Source organism: Mirounga angustirostris, unplaced genomic scaffold, assembly GCF_029215605.1.
Source record: "Mirounga angustirostris isolate CCGP_5_RB_7025 unplaced genomic scaffold, mMirAng1.0.hap1 SCAF_9, whole genome shotgun sequence".
NCBI lineage: Eukaryota > Metazoa > Chordata > Mammalia > Carnivora > Phocidae > Mirounga > Mirounga angustirostris.
In genome coordinates, this window is record NW_026991717.1 from 122,464,892 (window position 1) to 122,490,952 (window position 26,061).

A 26,061-nucleotide genomic window follows, 5' to 3' on the forward strand; every position below is an offset into this window, starting at 1 on the left:
TTTGTCATTTCATCTTCATTTATTGATTGAACAAATTAATGTTCAGGTCAAATTCTGCCATAATAAGACAAGGGAGTTTCCAAGTTACTTTCTTGCAGTGAAATATTATTATACTTCTTACTTAGTGAAAGCAAAAGAGAAGCTTAAGAATCATTCAGCTCAGGGCACCTGGGTGGCTCAGTTGGTTAAGCATCTGACACTTGATTTCAGCTCAAGTCATGATTTCAGGGTCGTGAGATTGAGCGACACATTGGGCTCCAAACTGACCATGGAGCTGCTTAAGATTCTCTCTCTCTCCCTCTCTCTCTGCTCCCTGACCCCCTCTCTCTCTCTCTAAAAGAAAAAACAAATCATTCAGCTATGCATAGACTTCCTATTTTAATGATATTTGCTGAAATAGCAAATATCCAATATACCATTTTTGAATTTCACCATGCCAGCTTTGATAACCAGAATGTGATAGCATGATTACCTACATGTAACTTGAATTTTACAGCCCTGGTCTACACAGAGACTGGAAAAACATCTTTTTAAAATCATGTTCAATTGAATTTAACTTCTTTCTGCCAAATAGATAAATGTCAGCTTTCCCTACAGTCTTTTATTCCAGTGAAATTCAGTTAGTAATGGGATTTAACATTTTCAACAATAAGTTTAATCTAAGTTTAATCTTTTGAGGTCTTGAAATGGACTAATGTACCGCTTCTTCCCAATTTCTCTGGAATGGAGATGTACTGAATGTCCTCTCAGAATTCTCAAATGTTGAGTTATTTTTGATTCAGAACATTTCCACTGGTTGCCCTTGAGTAGACATTCCATATTATCACATTACCTTTGGAATCTCTTTAAACTGTGACTCACATTCTTAGTAAGGCAACTAGATATGAACACCTTCTTTTCAACCAACTTTTTTTTTTAAAGACATCTCCCTTGAGTAACTGGTCACCTTGCAAGGTTTCAATTCATTGAGCTGAGTACACGTGATACATATTCCTATGAACTGTTGGGACTTTTTGTTTGTTTTGCTTAACTTGGAAGGACCAAGAGCTTTAATATTGCCCCCCATATCTGAGTTGTAATGTTCACAATATTGTCCTAGAGAATTTCATTACTCAGTATTTCTCATAATTTCTTCACACCGTGCACACTAATTACACATATGTGTGTGCACTCATATATCCAGTTAAAAACTTAAGTTTTAGGTTAAGTCCCACCTATGTAACTCACAAGGCAGGACTTTAGATAAAATAAATTTTTCATTACCCTCTTAACATTCATTATTGTTCTCTGTGCATACCAATCAGGGTACGCTATCTTTCACAATAATCTTTTTCACGTGGTCTATCTGAAAAAAATCTTGTGAAATCATTGTCTCCTTGTCTTCATCTTCACCTCCCCTCTCCAGGTGCTCAAACCAGTCTTCAGAAGTGTGTTTAGCTAACACAGACTTCTGTCTACTACCCAGATATCTTCATTTTAATAAAAAATGAATCTTAATGAATTTCTAAATGGCATGTTTCCAGATACCCGTAAAGGGGGTAGGGGAAATTGGTGTGGAAACATTGCCAGTGCTTTGGAAGGAAGATAGCAAAAAGAAAAGTGGCAAAATGAATAGCTTGCAATCTTAATGAACAAAGTTGTACCAACTAATCATTGTATTTCCATACACTATTTCTAATATTTACCCTGAAGAGTGGGTATTATTCTTATTAACCCCATGTTTACCAATAAGGAAGCTGGAGCTCCTAGTTGTTCTGTGATTTGCCCAGGTTTAGATAGCAGTGAAGTAGCCCAGCCAGGATTCAAACCAGCTCTGTGGATGCTCATGCCCACCTACCTGTGCCTGCACATTTTACTAGACTTTGGGGAAGGGTAAGTGAGAGCTCAAAATCTCCAAGTATCAGCTCCAAGTAATTTGGAGTTTTTGTACATGAAAGGATGTTCAGACCAGAAGACACATATGGAGAATCTAAAAATGTCCCTCCTTCCATCTCTTTAAACCCAAGGAAAGTGTAAGAGTAAAACAGAAAACATGGACTTAGAAGTCAGAAAGCACCAGGTCAAATTCTGTTTCTGCCAATTATTATACTGGCTCTTACCTTGGGTAAATTTAGTTGTTTGGAGCCAGGTTCTTCCATATAACAATAAATATAACAATATCAATTCCATTGGTCTACTGTGAGGATGCAATGAAGATAACTTAGATAAAAGTCTCAACGTGAGTCCCCACTCCTAGTAGGACCTCAATAAATGGTCCTTCCCAAGAACCATTCTCTCATCCTCCCTTGAAAGGAAAGGATGGTCCTCTTTTCATCCATTGTCATAGTTTATTTATAACCTTTAAATAGTTGCAAAAGAAGATGTTTTTCAAGTCTATGGCAACATATTCTTAAATGATCACTGGACAGCAGCTACGCTACCATGGCAAAGAGTATAAATTCTAAATCCTAACTGCTGGTTTAAATCCTGGCTCTACTCTTAAAAAGTTGTATATCTTACTATATTTGCTCAATACTTCTGGGCCTCAGTTTCCTTATCTGTAAAATAGGAATAATAATAATAATAGCACTTACCTAGTGAGATTTCATAAGATTTAAATTCATTAATACAAGTAAAGTGATTAGTACAGTGACTGGCACTTAGTAGTGCTTTATAAATGCTAGCTATTATTATTAACCATGCAAATAATGGAGCTAGAATAGTAATTCTCAGCCAGGGGTGCTTTAGCCCCCCAGGGGACATTTAGCAATGTCTGGAGACTTTTTTTATTGATACAACTCAGTGAGGGGATGACATTAGAGGGTAGAGGCCAGGGACGCTATTAAACATTCTAAAATACATAAGACAGCACCTACAACAAAGAAATATCTAGTCCAAATGTCAGTAGTGCCAAAGTTTAGAAATACTGAGCTGAGAAAAACCATCCCTGGTCAACAGAGATCCTGAGATATTTTCCCAGGGGGCATAAACAGTCACTAACCAAATACTGCTGGAAAATCAAATAGGTGTATAGAAACTGTACCCTATTCAATGTCAAGTAAGCTAATATTGGAAAAAGTCAAATGGTTATTGGCTATATGGGACTGTAACACTTCAGTGTGTCTTAGAATTACATTAAAATATTCTTTTAAAAGAGTAATATTTACTTTTTATAGGCATCATTATTCCAAAATACATTGAATAAGAATTTGGAGGGTGGATAAGCAAAGATACGCAAGGGCTTTAGAGCCTGCAGGTCCTATAAAAATTAAGGCTTGCAAATTTATTGGGATTCCTTCCCCCATGGGATCCAGCAAGAGAAGATGGTCTACGTATTATGGACACTGGGTAGGAAAGAAAATGGGCATGAATTTTCATGCTACTTTGTATCTTCACCCTCCTCAACCTTACTTACTTTGTGGGCAGTGAGATTATTTAAAGAAAGCTAGACGTGAAGTGCTCAAACTATCTCCTTCCTCGCAATCTCAGGGTCTCAGGTGAATTTAGCAGGATCTTGAGCTAGGAGGACTCCTTTTCAATCCTGTGACTTTCTCTAGATATCCTCTAGCTTGGGTTGAAGAGGACATGTTGGCAACTCTAATCAGAACTAAGTAAGCCCAAGGGATGGCCTTTCTTTTAGGCCTTTCCTTAAGAATAGCCTTCAAACTCTGAGGAAGAAAGTAGGAAGCTCTCTATCAGGAGCACACTAGGTTCTGACTTGAGTTATTTGGGACCTGGTGGTTGGTACTCAGGGAACTAGAAAGATACAATGAGGTCTCTTCTTCTCCAGTCCTTGGCAGGGAGATACTGCTCAAACACAAAACACTGTTCCAATGAACAGAAGATACATGAAGAGGTAGGACTCCTTTCTAATGCTTGCGGGTGAGATCACCAGAGAGGTTCAGATGAGTTTCGGATGGACTCAGTACTATCCGCCATATAAAAGGAGGACTCTGTATCATTGTGATTGTAGTGGGCTGAATAATAGTGCATAAATATATCAGGTCCTAATTCCCAGGACCTGTAAGTGTTACCTTATTTGGAAAAAAAGCTTTTTGCAGATGTGACTAAATTAAGACTCTTGAGATGGGGAGATTATCTTGGATTATCTGGCTGGGCCTTAAAGGGAATCAGGAGTATCCTTGTGAGAAGGAGGCAGGGGAAGGTTTGACACACAGAGAAGAGGCCATGTGACCAGGGAGGCAGAGCCTGGAGGAACAGACACCAGAAGTTGGAAGGGGCAAGGAAGGGACTCTCCCCTAGAGCCACTGAAGTAAGTGCAGCTCTGCCAATACCTTGATTTCTGTCCAGTGAAAATGATTTTGGACTTTTGGCCTCCAGAACTGTGAGAAAACACATCTCTACTGTTTTAAGCCACCAGGTTGTGGTGATTTGTTTCAGCAGACTCAGGACACTAATACAGTGGTCATGACTGTGGCTTCTCTTCTCACAGGTGTCCATTAGCCGAACCTAAGTGAGAAAAAGGAAGTGGAGGAAGAGGAAGAAGAATAAAAAAAAACAGAAGGCAAGCAGGAGATAGAAGACTGAACAGGAGCAGGAAGAGGAGAAGAAAGAAGAATCAGAAAAAAAGTGAAAGAGAAATAATTCACTGAATGGTACAGGTCACGTGTGAATCGTATTGGGGAGAAGTACATACAGTCCCTAAATTCCACTCTTATCTACACGGTGGACATTAAGGTTATGCCTTAGGCTTGAGTCACAAGAAGAATTTTGTCTTTAAAACATCTTCGTGATTCATCCAATGGTTATATGTAGCTCACTAAAGTTTTTCTCATCAAGGTTACCAATGACCTCCCTTCAGGCAAAAGACAGTAACCTCTTAGTCATCAAGCCTGACTTGCCAACACTAAACATCTGTCAAGATTCTGCTCATAACCCACTTCTTCCATAAAATTTCCCTTGATCTTTGTTTCTATTTTCTGATTTCCTATTACCCTCTCAGGAGATGTGGCTTTTATTCCTGCCCCTCTAAAAAGAGGCCAGGGAGGCTGCTAAGCATCCTAAAATGCACAACACGACTTCCTACAACAAAGAATTATATTTTTATACCCCCTCCAGCACTTTGCACAGGGCTGGTGTGGAATAGAGTCCTGTGGTGACTGACTACCTATTAATTTGTTCAATAATACAGATGGTCTCATCTCCTTCTTCTTCTACCAATTTATCATATTGTACAATGATGATTGATATCGAGAATTACATCCCTGAGGCATGCTAGACCTAAATCATAAAAAATAAACTGACAAAATTCATTCATTGTCTTGCTGGTTAAAAAAAAATCTACTCATACATTTTAGATTTCCAACTGGAAGAGTTGAGGCCAGAAAGCATTACTCATTCAACCTAATTTAACTCCAAAATGCAATTAACAGCAACTCCTCAAGTCCCAAATACTCACAGCATCTGAAGATTTACTTATTACCAGGAGAGTTACAGGTTTGTCCTAAAATATACCTGAGGGTACCAGCTTTCTGGTGTTTATTTCCCAATATATGGCAACTCTTAGTAGAAAAGTAAGCTTATTTTAAAATTGATTTTATGTCCTGGTTTAAAATTTCCCAAAGGAGATTCTGCATTTGGGAGACTGTTTATATGTTTCATATTGCTCATTTGCATCCAGTGTAACTGAAATTTAAGTCCAGTTCAACAAAGCATCCCACAGTAAGTGATCAGATAACTGCCCACGTGCAAACCATTACATACACACATGGTTGAAGAATCCTGTCAAGGACATAATAACTGTTTGTGAGCATCTCTCATGATTTCACATTTTAATGTTTATTATTTTTTGTTTTTTAAACATAAAAAAACCTACGGCACACTGTGGCATTCCCATCATGTAAGAGCAGTTTATAGAAAACACATTACAAATTAAGAATCACAAACGCATGGAGAATGGAAATAGATTAAATAAAACAAGTGAACTAACTAACACCCTTCCAAAACAGAAAACCAAGACTTAAAATATTGTACACCTTAGTGAAATAACAGCTGCTCTTACTAAAGACCATATATTCCCTTAGTATAGTATTTTGTAATTTATTGCTTTTCCCACCTTGGAAAAATTATGTTACAGTTATATGGCCCCATATTAACATTTTTTTGGCCTTTTATAAGTAACACCTTTGAAACTGGACATTTAGTTATCCATTAAGTCAGTTGCTTGAGAAAAGGTTTCATTTTTTTTTTTTTCTGGCTCTTTAGAATGCTTCAAAAGAATGATTCAGGGAAATCATAAAAGGATTAATTCAAAATGATGAAATGATGAAATTGTAAAATGTAAATGCATCCCTCCACACACACCCACTCTGTTATCTATGTCTCTAAAGCATGATGCATTCACATTACCCATATATACCACAGATTTCTATTTTGATGACATTAATTACTCCAGAATAATGACTAAGGTCAAAAGTCCCACACACCATGAAAAGCCCGGTTTTATGTAGAGAAAAGGGTCCTTGATGAGGCTGATATTACCAGGCTTCTTCTCTCCACTTTCCAAAGAGAATCCTATGAGTTGTAGCCTGGTTTCCTGTTTGTTAATGATAAAATGCCTAGTATTCTACTAGCACTTTCTGAAACTCTTAAACTTCACTGTCTTCCTGAGACAACTCTGCCCTGAAGGGAAAAATAGTTTTCTTCACCCAGCGTCTTTTTCCTTGTATTAATATTAATATCCCATGAGAATATTAGCTCTGGAGGAAAGAATTTGGTGGCAAAATTCCATATTTACTCATGAAATCCACCCCCAACTTCCACTCACACATTTTAAAAGGACAGTCAAAGGAAAAGCTCCCATGCCTACTACCCTCTCTTCACGCTTCCCCTCAGCTTCTTCTGACACCCACTCTGGGTTTCTTTTCTGTTTTTTTTTTTTGTTGTTGTTGTTGTTTTTGGTTGTTCCTGCTGAACCAAAAGCCACTTTTACTAGCAGAGGCTGTTTTTTAGAGTATACTCTGTATTTATTGGGACATAAAAGTATTTAAGTTAAGGGCGCCTGGGTGGCTCAGTTGGTTAAGCGACTGCCTTCGGCTCAGGTCATGATCCTGGAGTCCCGGGATCGAGTCCCGCATCGGGCTCCCTGCTCGGCAGGGGGTCTGCTTCTCCCTCTGACCCTCCTCCCTCTCATGCTCTCTGTCTCCCATTCTCTCTCTCAGATAAATAAATAAAATCTTTAAAAAAAAAAAAAAAGTATTTAAGTTAAAAAAAAAAAAAAAAGACTCCCTTGGCCCTGGCTAGAGTGTGAAGACAGAAAATGATGTGTGTCGAGTCCTCTAGGCTCTAACCCCGCCTGCCTGTTCCCCCACTGCCTGGCCCTGCCTCAGGGGTTGCAGGAAGTGTGTATCAAAGCCTCACGCATCAAATCTCAGTAAGATTTAAACAATGCAGTGGGGTTGACAGCAGTTGCCTATCCTTCCTCTCCTAGAAATGTTGTTTAAAAGACTTGCTGAAGGGAACTTGTTGGTGCTACTGAGTCTTTAAAATGATTTTTAAATGGCTATTTGCATATGCAGCTGAGTGACAAAGCACTTGAACTCTGAAGCCATTCTCTGCATTCAAACGTGGGCTCCATACTCGACCTTGAGTAAGTTACTCTACTTCTCGGTGCCTCAATTGCCTCATTTGAGATAGTCTCGAATGAAAATGGTAATATCAACCTCATAATGTTGTTGTGAGGATTAAATAAGTTAAAATATGCGAAGTTCTTCAGAAGAGTGTCGGCATTTGGTACACACTATGGGTTAGGGATAAAGTATCTGCATCTCTTTATCAGACACACATAGAGATTTGAAGACATGCTTGTAAAAATACTTTGACCTCTGAACAACAGTTGACCTTAAACAACATGGGGGCTTGGGGCCCTGACCTCTCATTCAGTCAAAAATCTGCGTATTAACTACTGACTCCCCCAAAACTTAAATACTAATAGCCTACTGTTGACCGTAAGCCTGATAATATAAACAGTCAATTGACACATATTTTGTATGTTATATAATTCATATACTGTATTCTTACACTAAGGTAAGCTGGAGGAAAGAAAATGTTATTAAGAAAATCATAAGGGGGGTGCCTGGGTGGCTCAGTTGGTTAAGCGACTGCCTTCGGCTCAGGTCATGATCCTGGAGTCCCAGGATCGAGTCCCGCGTCGGGCTCCCTGCTCGGCGGGGAGTCTGCTTCGTCCTCTGACCCTATCCCCTCTCATGTGTTCTCTCTCTCTCATTCTCTGTCAAATAAATAAATAAAATCTTAAAAAAAAAAAAAAGAAAAGCATAAGGAAGAGAAAGAGAAAATACATTTACAGTACTGTACTGTATTTATTTAAAAAATCCAAGGTAAGTGGATCTGTGTTCAAAGTCATGCTGTTCAAGGGTCAACTGTGTGATGTATGCGTATATATATGTATACTATATACATAATATATAAGAATATATAAAAATATTTACAAACTTATGTATATAACATATATATTATATATATATATCCAAACTGGCACTCGGCAAATAGTTGGTGAATTAATACCACCTAACAGAATAAGTGTATTATCTAGAGTATAATTAGCTTTGTCACTGTTTTATATTTGCGGTGATCCATTGCTGTTAATCAATGGAGATAAGCATCGCAGGGTTCAGGGTAGACAGACCTGTATAGATGAAGGGGCTCAGGCCTAGATAGTAAAGAAAGAAATGTACAGAGAACCACCACATGCCATTTTCTGAGCTTGGCACTTTTCATGTGCCATTACTTATAAGTCTCTTAACAGCTCTTTTAAAGTAAATAATGCAGTAAGTTGTATTGTGCAGATGAGGTCAATGAGCTCAGAACTCCTCAGTAAATTATCTCAAATCATACAGCTAGTAAATTAGTGGTGGAGGTGGGATTCTAATCCTACACCATTTTAAGCAAAACAAAACAAAACAAAACAAAAAACCCATAATATGGAAAAAGGACAAAGATGGGTTATGCAAGGGAAGTGATTTTATAAAATGGTTATTATGAATATATCATTGACAAACAAGGTTTATAATTCAAAGATGGTTTGGTAGATCTTAGACTCAGCCTTGAGGTAGATATTCAGACTACATACTATCTATTTTTAATCCCATGAAGAAATTCATCGTACATTTCAATTGTAGCTTCAAACATGGTCAGAGATGGAAAGCCACTTAGGAGACCATTTAGTCCAACTTCCTCGGTTAACAGTTAAGAGACTTCAGAGGTGAAATGATAGGCTCAACGTCATACAGGCAATTAGCAGCACAAGCAGCCGGGATTCTCCTGGATCCAACACTCCTCCCCTTATAGCATGTAGAACAGCCAACTGGGACACCACAGTTTTAAATGTATCCATTTAGATGCATGTAAATTCTAGTTCATTTTAAATATTCCAATTCCTACTTTAGCATCTAAACCTAAAAAGAATATTAAGGTGATTCTTAAAATTCTTTGGGAAGATACAATAAATAATAATATTCTCTAGTAGAAAACAGAGTTTATCTCTAGGAGCTTCTATTTTTAAAACCTGACCAAAATTCTGGTACTGCTGTATGCTGTCAAATGAGAACAAAATCTAAATACTGTCTTCGGGGGGAAAACAGCCTTTTAAAAAGAAGGTGGTGTTTTTCTTCATGCAGAGAGGAATTAAAGGGATTTTAAACTTTTTTGTTGTTGTTATTAGATTACATTCATTCAACAAATATTTAGAGTACCAAATAACAAGAATAGCAGGAATCCTCCTTTCCTTGTGTATTTCGTAGCACTCATTAGAGAGGTGGGTTTTTGATAGTCATTGATTGGTGTTGCCTTTTCCTATGTTCAGCATAGTAGATGGCTTCAGGACAGTAGTCACTGAGATATGTCAGCTACTACTGATGTCCTTTTATAGAGGTAGAAGGAGATGGCTCTTGACTATTTCAGTGTTTGTGTTGTTTAGAACCACGCAGCGTGATATGCATTTTCTTAGTTATACCAGCATCAGTATTGTGAAGTCCAAAGGCTTACAATTTCTTTCATTGTGCTTACACCAGAAATTTATCATTAACAGCACTATTTCTTATCTGGCTGCCATGGATGAGGTAGTATGAAGGTACATATACTAAAAAAAAACTGTACCATCTAGCTATATCATAGTATGAACCTTTATCATGGAGCCTAGGAAGCTTTGTTAATGTGAGTTATAAAAGACAGTTATAATGTGAAAAGCACATTATCCACTGCTTCAGAAATATTGCATTATTTTTCTAAAAGATGTTATTTATTTGAGCGAGAGAGAGCGGGAGGGAGAAAGCACAAGCAGGGGGAGGGACAGAGGGAGGAGGAGAAGCAGGCTCCCCACTGATCAGGGAGCCCAACTCGAGGCTTGATTCCGGAACCCAGAGATCATGATCCGAGCTGAAGGCAGATGCTTAACTGACTGAGCCACCCAGGCACCCCAGAAAAATTGCCTTATTATAAACATAACATAACAGCTAAAGATGCTAGATCTTGGGAATCTCAAACTTTTCTACCTAAACTTCAAAATGTGCCAAACATCATTTTCATAGGAAGGGTTGCAATGGCAATGTGGAAAGGAAGTACTAAAGGAAAGACAAAGAAGGGTGGAAGTACACAATTCTAAGTGATTTTTATAGCAGACGCTTAGCCCAAGTCAGCAAATAAATTGCCAACTGACAAGAAACTGGCATCCGAACTAAGCAAGTTTCTCAGGCCAAATGTCCAGAAATAAAAGAATGCTGGTGGAACTGAATAGGCAGGGAAACCACAATAAGCCACAAGTTAGCTGGATATTGTCAGACTTATAAGGTCCAGCAAAGATTTACTTGCCATATTGTATAAAGGGTGAAGTCCCACTCTCTGAAGATGATTGAAAAGTCAACAATGATGGAGCAACTCATGTTCATTCATCATATGTGTCTATTTCCGTAAAATTCTGTTATAAAATCAATTTGGGATTTAAGGGACCAACATCACAATCTCAGGGAGTTTGTTCCATATAAACCATCTGGTGGAAAAGTCCTGATGAACTATGTGGTGATGACAGGAATCTCTATAAAAATCCACAAATATGATGTCCAACACAGACTCGGCCCTCAAGAGCACACGTACACAAACACAAGGGAGATGGTGCACGCAATGGTAACACAGATACTTTACTGATGTCCATTATGGGAAATCAGCACATTTCATGCTCAGTAAATTAGTCACTAATATTGGTGACATACTGACGTTATCTGATCAGTGTGGTTTTCATGCCATTCAAAGCACCGAAAGCATGGTTGAAACCCTTAGGCAGAAATTCCAAGAACAACACCGTGATTTGAATTTTCATGAATACAATCAGGCAACTGGTCTGTTAAGTGCTGAAAGACACTGTAAATCTGGCTATCACGATGTTAATAAACACCTTTTGCTTAGTGTAGAGAAAGATGATGGAGAGTGTAGGGTGGTTAGTGAATACATTTTGAACACTTGCACTATGCTAGCTCCTATGCTAAGCAAAGCACGGTGTCTTTTTTCAAAGAGCTTACTACCTAGTAAGGCATCTTGCAATTTAGAAATATAGTTATATTGATAGCATTTATACATACTACATAAAATAAAGATGCTTTCTGGGGACCACTGGTTGATTGGACAATTTTCCATGTAGCTTTCAAAGATTCTGATTCTGGATCCATATTGATTTAAAGAATCAAGATGTTCAATCTATGATGATATCAAAATAACAAAAAAAAACTAAATCTTGGTTCCAATCACATACATTTTTTTGGATGCTAGACAGACTTTTGTCTAATAATTAGAAAAATGAACTGCCAATATTAAAGTGGTGATTTACTTTGGTCTGATCTTCCCAGATCCTACCTGGATTCCAAACATTTCCAAATGGCTCTTCCCACAAGTTATGGGTAACTTGGGAATTCGCTCTCCTGATGCTACCAGCAAAAGGTAAGTAATTATTCTATTGGTAAAAGACAATGTTGCCTTTGTAAAATCGATCAAGCAATTGTATAAGGTTGGGGTGTTGAGATCAGTATCAAAATAAGCATGGATTTCAGTCAGGTAGTTGCCACTTTGATGAGCTTCAGTTAAGGTCACATTAGGAAAGTTGGTAAGTTTCAAATGTGTTGATTGCACATGCGGAAGGGCAAAACAAGATTCTTTTGCATCCATGCTTTCAATCTGCAACTTGGGGCCTGGTGGGGGGCGGTTAGAGACCTGGAAGATGTTAACTTACTCTCCTGTATATGCCTATTTTGTTTCCAGTTCACTTGTAATCACTCTCTGAGAAGAGCAATAAACACTAAATATTTAAGGGTAATGAAAATTTAGGCTGAACATCTACTTGTATGAACACGGCATGGGCAAGTTTTATTCTAGCTGCTCAGTGGTACCAGTGTCTGCGACTGTACATCCCACTGAGAAATATAAAGAGTCCCAAAGAGTAAAATTAAGGGTAGAGAACATCTGACCTCAATCATGGGCGTCAGGATAAGAAACGCGTAACACATATGGTCACAACTCAAAAGCAGTGATCTCGGGGTTACTGCAGACAGAGCATGGCAGCTGTTCAGTTGGACATCTGGATCTCTGGAGCCAGAACGGGATTGTTCTCACATGAGATCAGTCTACGAGAAGCTCAGCCCATCTTCGGTAACGGTTTTGAGAATCTGATCTCATCTTCATGTAGCGCCCAACAAATGGTAAATTTCTACATATACATAAGATCCTTGTTTCTGGAAAGTAAAGGTTGCCCAAAAGCAAAATATTAAAACAAGAAGGATCATTTTGGGGTTGTATGGCTCTGTCCAAACTGACCCTTCACCTTTAGTGCTTACACTCAAAAGAGATTGAGGATAATGTAAGGGTCTTGGCTGTCTGCCTGTATTATTTGATATCATCTAAATACATATAACTTTTTACCTACTTTTTAAAAGTTCAATTTCATTCCCTTTTCTGAGAAGAGCAATAAATAGCAAAATGTTGATGGGTAATGAAAGTTCAGCATATGCAAGTCTGGGTTAGTATGTAGGTTTAGTTGTCATCAATTTCAAATGGTGTATTATTAACTATTATAATTGGTAACTAGGAATTATGAAGTATTTGTATATTTAAACATATACATTCAGCTAATAAAATTTATCAGTGCATCAAATAAAGAAATTATATTTAAATTCTTAAAAATTACAAGATTAAGACTGGTGATACATAGAGAAGACTTTTGGATAGACATTTGAATTAATGGAAATAATTTCTTGGGTGGAAGGCCACCAGTGCGAAGTAACTTATGAATGTAAGTATGTGGTTGGCATAGTCCCTGTTCAACAGTGGAAAATTTTTCTAAAGCAGATCACAAAAGGTGTAATAAACAGCATTTGTATACTTACGTAGGCTTTTTTTGTTTTTAAATTATTTATATAACTAGTTGGTACAAATCCCAAACCATAAAACAACTGGGGTTATTTTAAACACAGTTTGAAGGGTTAAGCTGTTTGCTCAATTTACTTGATATTGCTATTTATGTAAGAATTGTACATCAATTGCTGTAACGGGCTGCAATTGGCTGGGGTGGGGGCTTAGCAAAGACTCTGAATGGAGTCTATTACATTACTGTAGTTGCTCAATAAATAAGTACCTTTCCAGGAAAACACACTTACTTTAATGTTATGACATAGTCTAATATTTAAATTAATTGTTCAGAAACTGAGAGAAGTTCTTGAAAAGATTTAGTTAAGATACTTTAGAATTGGAGAATTCTGTGTAGATTTCGATTTAGTCCATTCCTAAACAAATGAGAAGTGGAAACAACTTAATTTCAAACAAATATTTCAAATTATCAGTCACATATAATGGGGGGAGAGGTACAACATGTAAGATAAGAGGCCAAGACAAATTATATATGGCCATTAATCATCAGTCTTCCAAGGACAAAGAGATGGAATGATGCAATAAATCCCTGATCGCAGTTGGAGACAATGAGGGAAAGGTGGATGAGACTTAACTGTTCAGTGGTCATCAAACCAAAATCTTTCTTAAGCTGACAGTGTCAGAGTCTGGAGATGTTATTCTGAAACACAGCCTGGATGACTATGCGCTACTGGAATAGATAGAACAAAACGAAACTGCACGTGAAATGAGAACACAGAGCCAATGTCCCAATTCAGGCTGCTTCCGAGCACATGGGAGGAAGGAAAAGCAGGTTCAGAACTCAACCCTAAAGAAGTTCACACCGTTTTGATAATCAAATACCTGTTCTGCATTCCAAGCCAGAGAGAGGTGTACACCTATAGGTCCTGATTTACTTGGATGCCTCCGTGATGATCCTGATAAATGGGTGAAGAGTTCTGGTTAATAGAAGTCAGCCCGGCAGAGCGGGTGGGGAAGTAACCTCGAGTGGTAGGTAAATCAAGTATCTTTGGAAGCTGCTTTAAGCCCTCCACCTGGGTGACCCAGAGGACTGGAGTCATAGCTTGGACACCTGGAAGAATACAGAATACTGGAAACCAAATTTTAAAAGGGTACCCTTGTATATCATGTGCAAAAGAAACCACATTGTTTTGTTTGGGGATAGGAACTAAAGCTCAAAGGCAGCTACAATCAAGTGAACCTTTAAGGCATGGCTCTTGAACTTGAGCATTCATCAGAATCCCCTGCAAGACTTGTTACAACACATTGCTGGTCCTGCCCCCAGAGTTTCTGAATCACTAGGTCTAGGGGTGACCTGAGAATCTGTAGTTAACCAGCTCTCACGTGCTGCTGCCACTGCTGGGTTGGGAACCGCACTTTGAGAACTGGGAGTTTAAGGAATACTGGACAAAAGGATACCTATCTTACAGAAAACTAGGACTTGTTCTCAATGGAATCTAATCAGTAAGTTTACATGCAGTTAAAATAAAAAAATGAGCAATGACCACCACCGTTACTTTGCAACAGTCAAACTAACCTCACAAAAGACTTCTCCAATGGAAAAAATGGGAAACTCTTTCCACGGTACACATTGGCTTTATTGGCTGTGGTCTTAGTCAAAGCACAGAATGAACCTTGGCCAGCAGCATGAGGTCTCTCAAGCTTGCAGCTGTTGAGAGGAGGCTGCTCTCCCAGTGACTCTGGGCAGGAAGTGCCTCGTTAGAACCGATGCATCTATTTTATTCAGCTCAGAATAAAAAAAAAAAAAAGGCAAAACTCCCTAGGTTTATCCAAATTTCTTCTAAACTGCCCAACGTCCCAAAGCCACCATATCAGATGGTTTTACTGCCATGGCTGCCTGACTTCTGGTAACTGACAGCTTGAGGTTCAGAATGATGGGAAGTTTTCAAAATGCGAAGCCATCAGTCAAGCCTGTATCTTCACTCACAGTGGGCTTAATGATAGCATAAATAAAATGGAAATCCAAAATGACAGACAAGCACAGGGCACTCAGACTGAAAAGCATCTGAAAGGAGGCCCCTTTCCACCTGGATCCAAACTGCTAGGGAGCAGTCCACAAAGAACGTTAAAGATTAGTGTGACTTGCATCAGAAAGAGGACTCAACAGTGTGCAAGTTCACAGCACTTCTCGCCACGCCGCTTTCCAGGACCCGGCATCAGATAAAGGATGCAGTGCTACCGCAGTTCTTTTTTCTTTCAAGTCAACAGTTTAAAATGTGTGTTGTTGAAGGCAACCCAGCCTCCTCTGTGCTCATATCATTTTACAGAACTCCTGCCATCCTTCATTCCCTTCTCCAGCTAAGTGTTCAGCAATAATGGACAAACGAAATTTAAACTAGCATTACCACTACCCTGGGGATAACACTGAATACGAGTTATGCAGTATGATCTGATAATGCTTGGCTTCAAGGGCTGGGGGAGAAACAAACACAAGCACCACCTTGTAGAGGGGATATATTAGAAACGTAGAGTTTAAATCCTATGTGCAACGTGACACACATTTTGGGAACTGCTGTTTCGGCTTTCAGGTAAAAAGGTGACATAAATAGGTTCTCCTGATAGATGCAGTACATATAAACAAATACTGCTCTAAAAAATAGCTGTGAATCATCACACAAGGGTGAAGAGAAACAATCTTGTTTTACCAAAGGGAGGATTTCACCCCTTGTGAACAGACCAGCCTACATCGCTAGGGAAAAAAAAATCGATTAATTACTCATCTCACTAACTCTATGGTTGCCATTTATCCTGATGTCTTGAAACATAGGCACAGGACAAGCAGGTAGGACTCTGGTCCACAGGCTGGCCCAAGTGAAGGATATAAAGCTGCTTACAAAGATCCTTGAGGAAATTACTATGAATCGCAGAGAAAGAAATGAGAGAATGAGAGAGAGAGAGAGAGAGACACCTGGAGGAAATATTTCCAATTGAAATAGAGTATGTCAAGAACAAAGGGAGATGCACTATCTCGAAGTACAGATTTTCACCTTGTCGACCAAGTGTTTTAAAAATCATTTGAACTCCCGGTGGCTTTGTAAGAAAAGCAAAAACAAAAGGAAACTGTAATTTGATAGAAAACCTGATACTGTAACATTTAGACTTGTCCTTTTTTTTTTTAAAAAAAAAAAACCTTTTAAGAAAATATTAAGTCAGAATAAAAGGAGACCGTCCATTAGTGACTAATGAGCATATAATATATTCCTCCTTTCCCTCAAATTAAGATCTTTTCTTACTTTTAAATTATAACATCTGAACTGTTGGTAGGTTAATATCCACTAATTTTGTTTAAAAAATATTGCTTCAAGCCAGTATTCTGATCTTTTATATCCCGTCGAGTATACAGCTGACACAGAGCTCCAATATTTAAGGGTAAATTTAACTTTTTTAAAAAATTTAAATAATGCTAGTCAAAATGCTTTACTAAAGAATAATGTATGAAAGGATGTCAAGTCGTGGGGATCTATGGAGTGATGACAGAAGACAGTCTGGGCACGAATGTCCAGCATCTGCCAGTCTGAGAAAGACAGGGCATTCATTCTGGAATGGCAACTGTGTGACTTAAAACATAATGTTATTGTTCGAATTACAGGCGAGGAGTGTGGTATGGCTCTTTTTTGAGTATGGTAGCATTTTTTTTTTTCATGTTCCCGCCTCTGTGCTCACTGGTACAAGACTCTACCTTTTGAAAGGTGGAGGTCATCGGATTACATATTGTTCTGACTATCCTCCTGAAAGGGAACTATCCTGCTGCTAAGTTTAGAAATACAGTATTTTCCAGCAGAGAGCGAGGAAACAAGTTCTCATCCACAACTGTCACATGGCTTTGTACCATGTCAGAGTCAAACTGTGTTACAGAAGATACCCAGCCACAGAAATATTCCACCATGGGCAGCCAAAGACACTTGCCATTTAAATCCTTTTGCAATTGGCTGGCCCCGAAAGACAGGCAAGTGCTACAAGCCTCTGACAGTCTGCCCCCCTCACTGTAGGTCGTAGTTATTAGACTTCAAAGGCCAGTGGTTGGGGCTGATCTAGTGAATGCTATGAGTGACCTGAGTGGGGTTTGGATTTAGGGAGGATGTGGGCCTAGGTGTGGACAAAGCAGGAGACGCTAAGCTGGGGGCAGATGAGGTTAGAACTTGAAGGTCTGTCTGGCCTGGTCTCACCAGAGCAGAAAAATTGGTTTACTTTGTTACTAATCAAAAGCAAGGGAGACTTCTCTGAAATTTGTTTGGGGGCTTGGAATCTACAGTTCTGTTTCTAGATGTAAGCATTTCTCCTAGCCTTAAATTAGATGTGTCGTGTTTTGTACGGAAATGGAACTAAATGGAATCTTTCATGGTTTAAATTTCTTTTCTCAAATAGGGATAAGCTGATGTTTTTATTGCTAAACATTTGAGAACTTAAAAGTTGAAAGATGTAACTATTTTTATATCATACTTTGGTGCATGAAATGCCTTTATATACAAACTTTCCCAAATTTACTTTCCAGCTTACGGTTCATGGTTTAGTTTTGATCCAAGAAAACCAGATGCCTTTGTGAGGGCAGCTTCCTCATTTGAAGGTCATGAAAATCACAAATTTTCTTTCTTTCTTCTTAAAATTAAATTGAGAGGAAATACTGGGATAGTTTGAGGAGAGGGATGTAAGAATCTCAGAAAAGGAATAATTTACTCAATGATCACTCCTATTCTTGGCTATTATAGGGATATGGAGTTGGGTTTATAGTACAAATCCTGAGAAGAACAATTTGAGATTCCTAAATCCTTCTAAAAAAGGGTTTGCTAAGTAAATATACCACCTAATTATATGTAAGAATTGGGTCCCATTTAAAAAATATTTGCTATTTAACTATAAGGTTCAATATAGATTACAGAAAAAATAACAATTACTGTGACTCTAAATACACTATATATACCATTGACCAGAGCCTCAAAATGGAAAATGCATTTACCTTACTCGAAGGGATAAAAATGGAAAAAAAAATAGGCTTGTTTTCTTAGCTAGGTAGGTAGGCACTTTTAACCCACATAACCTTTAAATCCAAATGTCTTACATGTACTGTTTTGTTAAGCTACAGATTTTATCTCTTTTCTTAGTACAAATATGTAAATTATAACAATAAGAAAAGCTGGTAATCGATTCTGGGAAACTGGATGCATAAGATGTTATATAACCAACTGGTTTCCAACCTTTAAATCAGACACTAGTCAAGGAAATAATAATGTTAGCCAATGGGAAAAACATCCAGCCAGATTTCTCCCAGCTGTGTTTCTCCCCTCTGTGGCCTTCAGTAACTTCAGTGGAAGTTTAGTGTGTTTAGGGAGAAAGATGGCCAGAAGAATCAAAATTATTATACCAAAAAGGTCAATCCTCAAATTAAGTCTTGGACCAGGCTCACTGCAAGAATAAGGTTAATACCTTCCAATGTCCCATTACTATAAGCAATATGGCTGACCAGCCACAACTCAAATGGGGCTGATATCACAAGTTATCCTGCCAAAGGGGTGAGTGAAGGAAAAACAGTTGCTGGCTTTGAAATGTACAAATCAAGCTATTAGTGTTTCCTTAGCATTCCTTTTGATTTCCAACTTGAGCTTACGGTGACTGCAAGAGATAGGAAAAATCCTCAGAAAAGACAGGTCCTTGGATTTAATTCCATATAAACAGAGGGCCAAGGAATTTTGACAAAATTGTTTCTCACAAAAAGTTGACTTTGCCTTTGAAGTTCTTGTGTGTTCCATATTTAAAGTCAGACACCTTCATTCATCCAACAGTAGCACAGGGCCTTCAATAATATGATATAATGCCTTTTTTTTTTTTTTCCCAGATTCAAAAAGGTCTTTCATGAGATCCCTCTCCATTCTGTTATAAAAATCATCAGCTAATATGTTTTCAAGGATTTGCCAGGTAAATAATCTGTGTTACCTTCAACTTTCAGGCCTAACTGGCCTGATGTAATTTTTTTTTTTTTTTAATGGCCACAGATGTGTGAACAGTGTTTTAAATCAGTTCCTAATGAAAAGAATGGACTGCATGGAGTTCCTCCTGACACATCAAGGGAAAAGCTATTTAACTAACTTTTATCCATAGGATTTAAATAAAACCTGTTACTATTCTCCCTTATTTTCTCCCCAGTTAGTCATTTCGATCCAAGGAGATAAAATAGTATAGTGTTGGTTAAAGCATCAGTGAAAATACTGACCTAATTTCTCACTAACCCCCATATTATTCCAGTGTGACAGAGGTTCTGAGAAGTACGGGGACTGGGAACCGCTCCTTCAAAAAGGGTTACTCCCACTGAACCCCACATTGCTCATTAGCACATTAACAGCTTGAAGTCCTGAGGTTAGACAAAACCAAACCAAACCTGTTTAACGTTGTCTAATGCAGAATTTCTCCAGCTAGCCTGAACACATCACTCCTTTTTCCATGGAATCCCTAATGCCAAACAAACTGTGGGTCATGCACAGCTGGTTTTGTGTCTCTGTTTTCCTTCTTAGCACAACTACTGGCTCCTAGTAGGAACTCAATAAAAGATTTCGGTAATGGATAAATGATAAAATGCATGGCTGTCCTCTCAGAGGTTATGTAGATTGTGTTAGGTAATTTTTTGAGATCAAAGATCTCTGTCTTCTGCAGTGAGCACTGGCACTCAAGTTCAGAGACAAAGAGTGCCGTTTCTTCTGGACATTCAAGTATAGTAAGTGAGTAAAACATGGGGTTGTGGAAATAGAAGCATCTTTACAGCATGTGAGAAATCTAACAAGCAAGTATACGTTAACAAACACAAAAGGTAATTAGGAAGGTATTGCTTTATTGCCCTTGTCCCTCTGAAGAACATTCCCTAATGGCCCAGTGGGATTCAGTTCCTGGATGCTTTATTCTTAGTTAGCATTTAACAGAAATCTTTCTCCAGTGGTAGATTAGCATGTAAAAAGCAGAAGTTCTTAAAAACACTTTGATGTTGAGGAAGGCTGAGATGCAGAAAGTATATAGCGCCAGATTATATGGAGAACTCTTGCAGAGCAAATCTCATGACACAGGAGTTTGGCAACTGTGCATTTGGTCAGAGTAAACTGAAAGACGGTCCAGAATACGACTGAAGTGACTGCAGTGAGATATTTGGCCACAAAAAGATAAATAAATAAATTGTGCTATGAATTCTTTACAGTGTTCTACAATTCAGGTATCACTTGTAAATTCTTTATTGCTATTAAAAATGGATGATTGGAAATAAAATTTTAAGATACTGCATGTAGTAACAGACTGCTGAGATGATGGGTGTAACAATCCTGAGCGTTTATAAAGTGGACTGTCTAATGTTATATATGCATATCTCCATGACATGTTATAGCATGTGAGAATTAGGGAGAAAGCTTTTTTAAAAAATCAATGTATATAAACACTCCCTGAATCTAAAGTGCTGGCAACTTCTACCTCAAGGGGAACTCGTTGCCCTCCTTTTTAGCCAGTCATTTGTAAAAAAAACTCCCAATTACAAATCCAAATTTTGTTTGGAAAAATGTGACTGACCACACCTGAAGAATGAAAATGCAAAGTGAAAAGTATCTCTCTTTCTCTGCTGGTGTAAGTTGCCATTCGTGAGCTGATATTACCTGAATTGATTTAACTTCTACCATTCCCAAAGACCAAATATATTGTTCTTTCAGTCAGTGTTTGGCAATGCTGAAGCGCAGAAGCTGCGGATATGCCTGCGCAATAATCTGGGCCAAACTGCAACAGGGACAGATACGCTGTCATTTGTAAAACACTCATGTAAAGCAACGAATTACATTTTGCTTTTATTGCTTTCATAGTCCTCTTTCTTAGACGGTGGACTTGTTCCATCCATTGGTAAACTTGTGGCATCTTCCTTGATTGAAGGTGAATCTGGAGTAACTGCTCTTTTGGTAAGTGCTGGCAAGGTGAGAGAAAAGACAAAAATAAACCGAGATGAACAGAACCCCCAGGCTGACAAAATTGCAAGTAATCACTGTATCTAACCTAGTCTTCTGTAAACTTTACATGGACTAACAGACCTTCAATGTAGGAATAAACGCAGTACGTTTACTGTATTTTGGAAAACATCTATTCATAGGATTTAATTTGGGAGGGATATGAAGAGTATCTCAGAGCAGGAGATGTGTGTTTGGTCAATATACAATGATACAAAGCACACACACAGTGTTGGAGGGAGAAATCTTCAGGGCCTTCTTTTTACAGAATCTTCTTTGTTACACAAACTAAGACTAGATCCGGAATCTAGGTTTACTGTCTTTCTACAACCACTTACCTGTCTTTGAGTTCCGGATGGGCATGTCCCACTACCTATGGGAAATCCACCTGCCTGATATCTAATCTCTGATGCTTGCCCATCCCTTACTTTCTCCATCTTAGAAAGTGACACACTCATCCCCCCCAGCCCCGGTTTCTCAAACTTTGGTTCCCTCCTTCCTTTGTCCTGTCTGCTCCACCCATCCCATTTAAGGGTAAATTCTGAAGATTTTACCTCCCAAATTGACCCCAGGCCTCCAGCTCTATACCATCTCCATTTCTATCACCTCAGCCCAAGCCACCATTTTCTCTTTTCCTATTTTCATTGTGTCCCCTTCTCCACACCACAACCAGAATTATCTTTCAAAAAGGTAGATCCGATTATGTCACTTTCCCACATAACCCCTCCCCCCCAATCCTCCAATGGCCTCCCAGGAAACTCCGAATAAAATCCAAACATCTGACTGTGGCTGAAAAGGCTCCTGTGGAACTTTACCTCTCCTCTCCCTCTCTCTCTCTCTCTCTCTCTGCATCCCCTTTTCCCCCCCTCACTCAGAGCTCCATCTCTCTAGAAGACCATACCCGATTCTTCTCTGCTCTATCAGGAAAGCTCTTCCCACCCAATTTTAACTCAGCTGATTCTTGCCATTCAGGCTTCAGCTCAATTGTAACCTCCTCAGAAAGGAATCTCCTGATCACTGAAGTAGTCTGGTCCAGGTACTTTCTATCATTTTACCGTCATAGCACCAAACACCATTTAAAATTATTTGTTTACTTGCTTACTGCCTGTTTCTTCTATGGGATGAGGTGACGTTTTCTGTCTTGTTCACTTACTGTATCCTCCCTGAGGCCAGAGAGCCTCCTGCATAACCTCTTAGTAAATACTGTTTGAAGAAGTGAATACACTTACGGGATTTTTAAGAGATAGGCAATTGGGGATTTTCTAGCTGCTTTCTAGAAAATATCTACAGAGTACCTTGTGAATCGAAATAATCAGAACTCAGTTATTTCAAAATATCCGACACCTAACTGGTCAGGGAAAAGATCATCACACACACAAAAGTCACTATCACATGAACTGAAACTATAAAAAATGGAGAGACAAATGTTGTGCTTCCATAAAATAAATAAATCCTTAATGGACAAGAAAACAATTTTTTTTTTTTTGCCTTTATCAGTACCCTACATTTTGATTGTCATAAATCTTTGGCATTTTATTCTGCAAGTCTGAGGACAAACTACATATGAAGCAGTTCAGTTAGCCAGTGGATCCTGAGGTACAACATGGAAAAGAGTGTGCTGTTCTTGCTGTGGAGAAATAATTTTTCATCGGAGGGACTTAAACCCCCACTAAAGGCACTTCAGAACACAAACTGAGAACAGTAACTTTTCTTTTCATAGCAATGTAAACTGAGGTAAGAAAGCAAAAGAAAGTTCCTTTTAGTAACTTTCATTGACTTGCTTTTTAAAGAATATCAAGTTAAATTAATATGTAAGATTCATATTCAAATCCTACAATAATCTGAAGATAACTTTCCCACCCATCCACCTCTTGAAAAATCACAGTCCTTTCTTTTTTGGTTTGTTTATTTTAATAAACGTTATTGACAACAGTTTTAGAATTATAGAAAATTTGAAATCTGCATTTATTTTTAAAATTTAGTTTAGGGATACCAACTCCACAAACATTTGGCATTTTAATCTCAAAGGACTCGAGATTCGAGAAGTCATCAGATTACTACAGCCCTCCCTCAAATCCAGTCTGGTCCCAGCCCCAAGAGTGAGGGCCCTGTCTTGACAGTTGTGTTCCTTTAGCCTAAAAGAAGCTATACATGGAGACTAGTGGTCAGTCACTACTTATAAAAAGTAAAAATGACAGTTTCAAAAGCTGGCATTATAAGTCTCTCTTTCTAAGCCCCCACTGTCTAGAGGCTGAAGGTAATGGAATCCAAGCCTTCTAAAAGAGTGTCCTGAATCACGGCCATCACTTCTAGCCAGCCAGGATAAATTTGGTAGTAATCATGGCTCTAAAATAATGGATTTCTGTGTTCCTATTTCCAATGGTAATATAAACTTAAATTTATACATTTCTTCCCTTCTTCCTGGCAGAAGGAATCTACCTTTTCTTGAATTGACCTGAACTACACAAAGCTGACATAAATTACAACTTAAAACAAACTTTCATTAATGCTGGATCATTTCAGAGACCACAAATTATGCAGTATTTTCCCATTTCCTTTGTTTTTTCCATGGTCAGTGATTCTACGCTTTCGTTTGGTCACAGTTTGACAGGGCACCTAAGTCAGCAGAATGAATGCCTTCGCATCTACGGCACAGACAAAAGGGCCTCGTCCCGTACAGATCCCAACCTGAGTGAGAAGGAACCTGTTCTGTGGGCTCATAAACTCACGTCTGCCTCAGCACCTATGGTTACGTACTCCTCACGTCTCTGTATAGGTCTAAACTGCTCTAAACTCCAACCCCCAGCTTTCGTGTTCCATTCAGAAGGCAATGAGAAAATCAAACACTTGCTGGTTAGACATAAAAGCTGGGGTGTTGTTAGTAGCATTTTATTTTTACAAGATGCCTTTTCAGCCAAAGTGTGCATACACCTATCAAATAGCATCAAAGGGCTACACAGAAAGGCAGCAGCCTCTTACCCCATCTCGTCCAGTCCCCCAACCTGCACCCCAGAGTCAAGCACAATCAACCCTTTCAGCTTTTTTGTGTGTGTTTCTTTCAATTTTTGTAAGAAAGAGAAGCTTATATGGCTATTTTCTGACTTATCATTTATAGACGTATTCACGCCCATCCACTTCCCCTCACCCCATCCTCCTTGTATAGTTACATTTGAACTTCTAGTTGTGTCAATAGTGAGTATTTATAATATTATGTAAATATGGCTCACACAGACCTAATAAGTATACTATGACAACATTTCTTTTCTTACCCATTTTTCCCCTAGAGTTATTAATTGACCCATGTTTTTATTTTTGCTTTTTATTTGCTCTTTCTCTGTGACTATCCTTAATTATTTCTAATAGCTCAATGAGATCTGCCATATTCTAAATGCTCAGCTAAATCAAATAACCTGACATCTTTATTTTCTAAAGATTTTCCTAATGGAATCTTTCCTTTCTTCCATAAGGTTGAGAGAACTAAACATGAGTGTCCGGATTAAAAGTGACCACCCATCCAATAGCTAGAAAAGTGAATAAAGTAAGTCCTGCAGGGAGGCAAATCATCACAAAACTCACTGGGGTTCAAGAGAAGATCCTTAAATGTCGCAGGGCTGGGGGTTGGAGTGTTAGTAGTGGTGGAGAAGATCACTTCAAAGGAGTGGAGGTCAAAACAAAAGGACGTAAGGTTTTTCAACAGCAACATTAGATTTTGGAAGAGAACAGTGTAATGACTTCAGAAGGAAAGTCACTTTCAACCTAGATTTTTATAGCCAGCCAAAGTCTCGTCAAGTGTGAGCGGTGGAAGAAATCTATTTTCATAAATACAAAGACTGAAAGCATTTACCTCCCTTTCTTTGATGTGCTCCCACAGAAGAAAGAACTGAGACGAACAAAGGAAGGCATGCGTTCTGAGAAACCTGGGCATGAACATAGGAGGGGGTGAAGAAAAATCTCAGGATGACAGCCATGCAACAGGTATGGGCTGGGTGGGCCCTTCTAACCTACTCACTCCTGGCTCTTGTTCTCTCCTCTCAAGACTCGCTAATCAGGTACTATTCCTCTTGAAGAGATTTTCTAAGTATCTTTTCTCTTCTATTGTCCCATTCTTTTTCTTCTATTTTCTTTGTGGTTTTCACAACTTTGTCTTCCACCTTTCTAGTTTTTCATATTTTACATTTCTGAGACCTCTTATACTGTGTTCCTTTTTCATAGCACCTTGCTCTTATTTTTAATGGATGTAATATTTTCTATCTCTGAGAACATTAATGATATTTTAAAAGACATATTCTGTTCCCTGTATGATCGATTTACTGTAGGTTCATTTTTCTCTTTGTTGGTTTTGACATTTCTCCTTCTTAATCTTGGAGGTTTAAAAGAAGGTTAAAGAAAAATTACAGGATAATTTCTGTAAAGCTGATAAATTTCTGTAAAAGCTGAAACTGTTTGTGCTACAAAAATGGAGCACTATTCAGGATGATCCTGATCCACTTCTAAAATACCACATTATGAAAAAACATATAGAAAATTCAAGGTTCCGGAACGCCTGGGTGGTTCAGTCAGTTAAGCGTCTGCCTTTGGCTCAGGTCATGATCCCAGGGTCCTGGGATCGAGTCCCACATCGGGCTCCCTGCTCAGCGAGGAGCCTGCTTCTCCCTCTGCCTGCCACTCCCTCTGCTTGTGC

General features: G+C 38.6%; 1 protein-coding gene and 1 long non-coding RNA gene across 18 annotated transcripts in view; one reads left to right on the plus strand and one right to left on the minus strand.

Annotated features, from left to right (window-relative positions):
• The window catches only part of LOC123861840 (uncharacterized), a 78,864-nt gene that overhangs the window by 4,022 nt on the left and 48,781 nt on the right, over positions 1 to 26,061 (plus strand). For 4 of the 5 annotated variants that reach the window (XR_010405289.1, XR_010405288.1, XR_010405290.1 and 1 more), the window contains exons 2-6: positions 4,433 to 4,595; positions 11,853 to 11,943; positions 19,253 to 19,332; positions 24,848 to 24,918; positions 25,252 to 25,355. This is a non-coding gene — a long non-coding RNA (uncharacterized LOC123861840). The remainder of the gene's footprint in view (positions 1 to 4,432; positions 4,596 to 11,852; positions 11,944 to 19,252; positions 19,333 to 24,847; positions 24,919 to 25,251; positions 25,356 to 26,061) is intronic. The other variant, XR_006795139.2, reaches the window with a different exon arrangement.
• The window catches only part of CEP128 (centrosomal protein 128), a 393,611-nt gene continuing 387,769 nt past the window's right edge, over positions 20,220 to 26,061 (minus strand). For all 13 annotated transcript variants that reach the window (XM_064571430.1, XM_064571438.1, XM_064571431.1 and 10 more), the window contains one exon: positions 20,220 to 21,342. In XM_064571430.1, the coding sequence (XP_064427500.1) occupies positions 21,215 to 21,342 (128 nt within the window). In that variant the 3' untranslated portion in view covers positions 20,220 to 21,214. The remainder of the gene's footprint in view (positions 21,343 to 26,061) is intronic.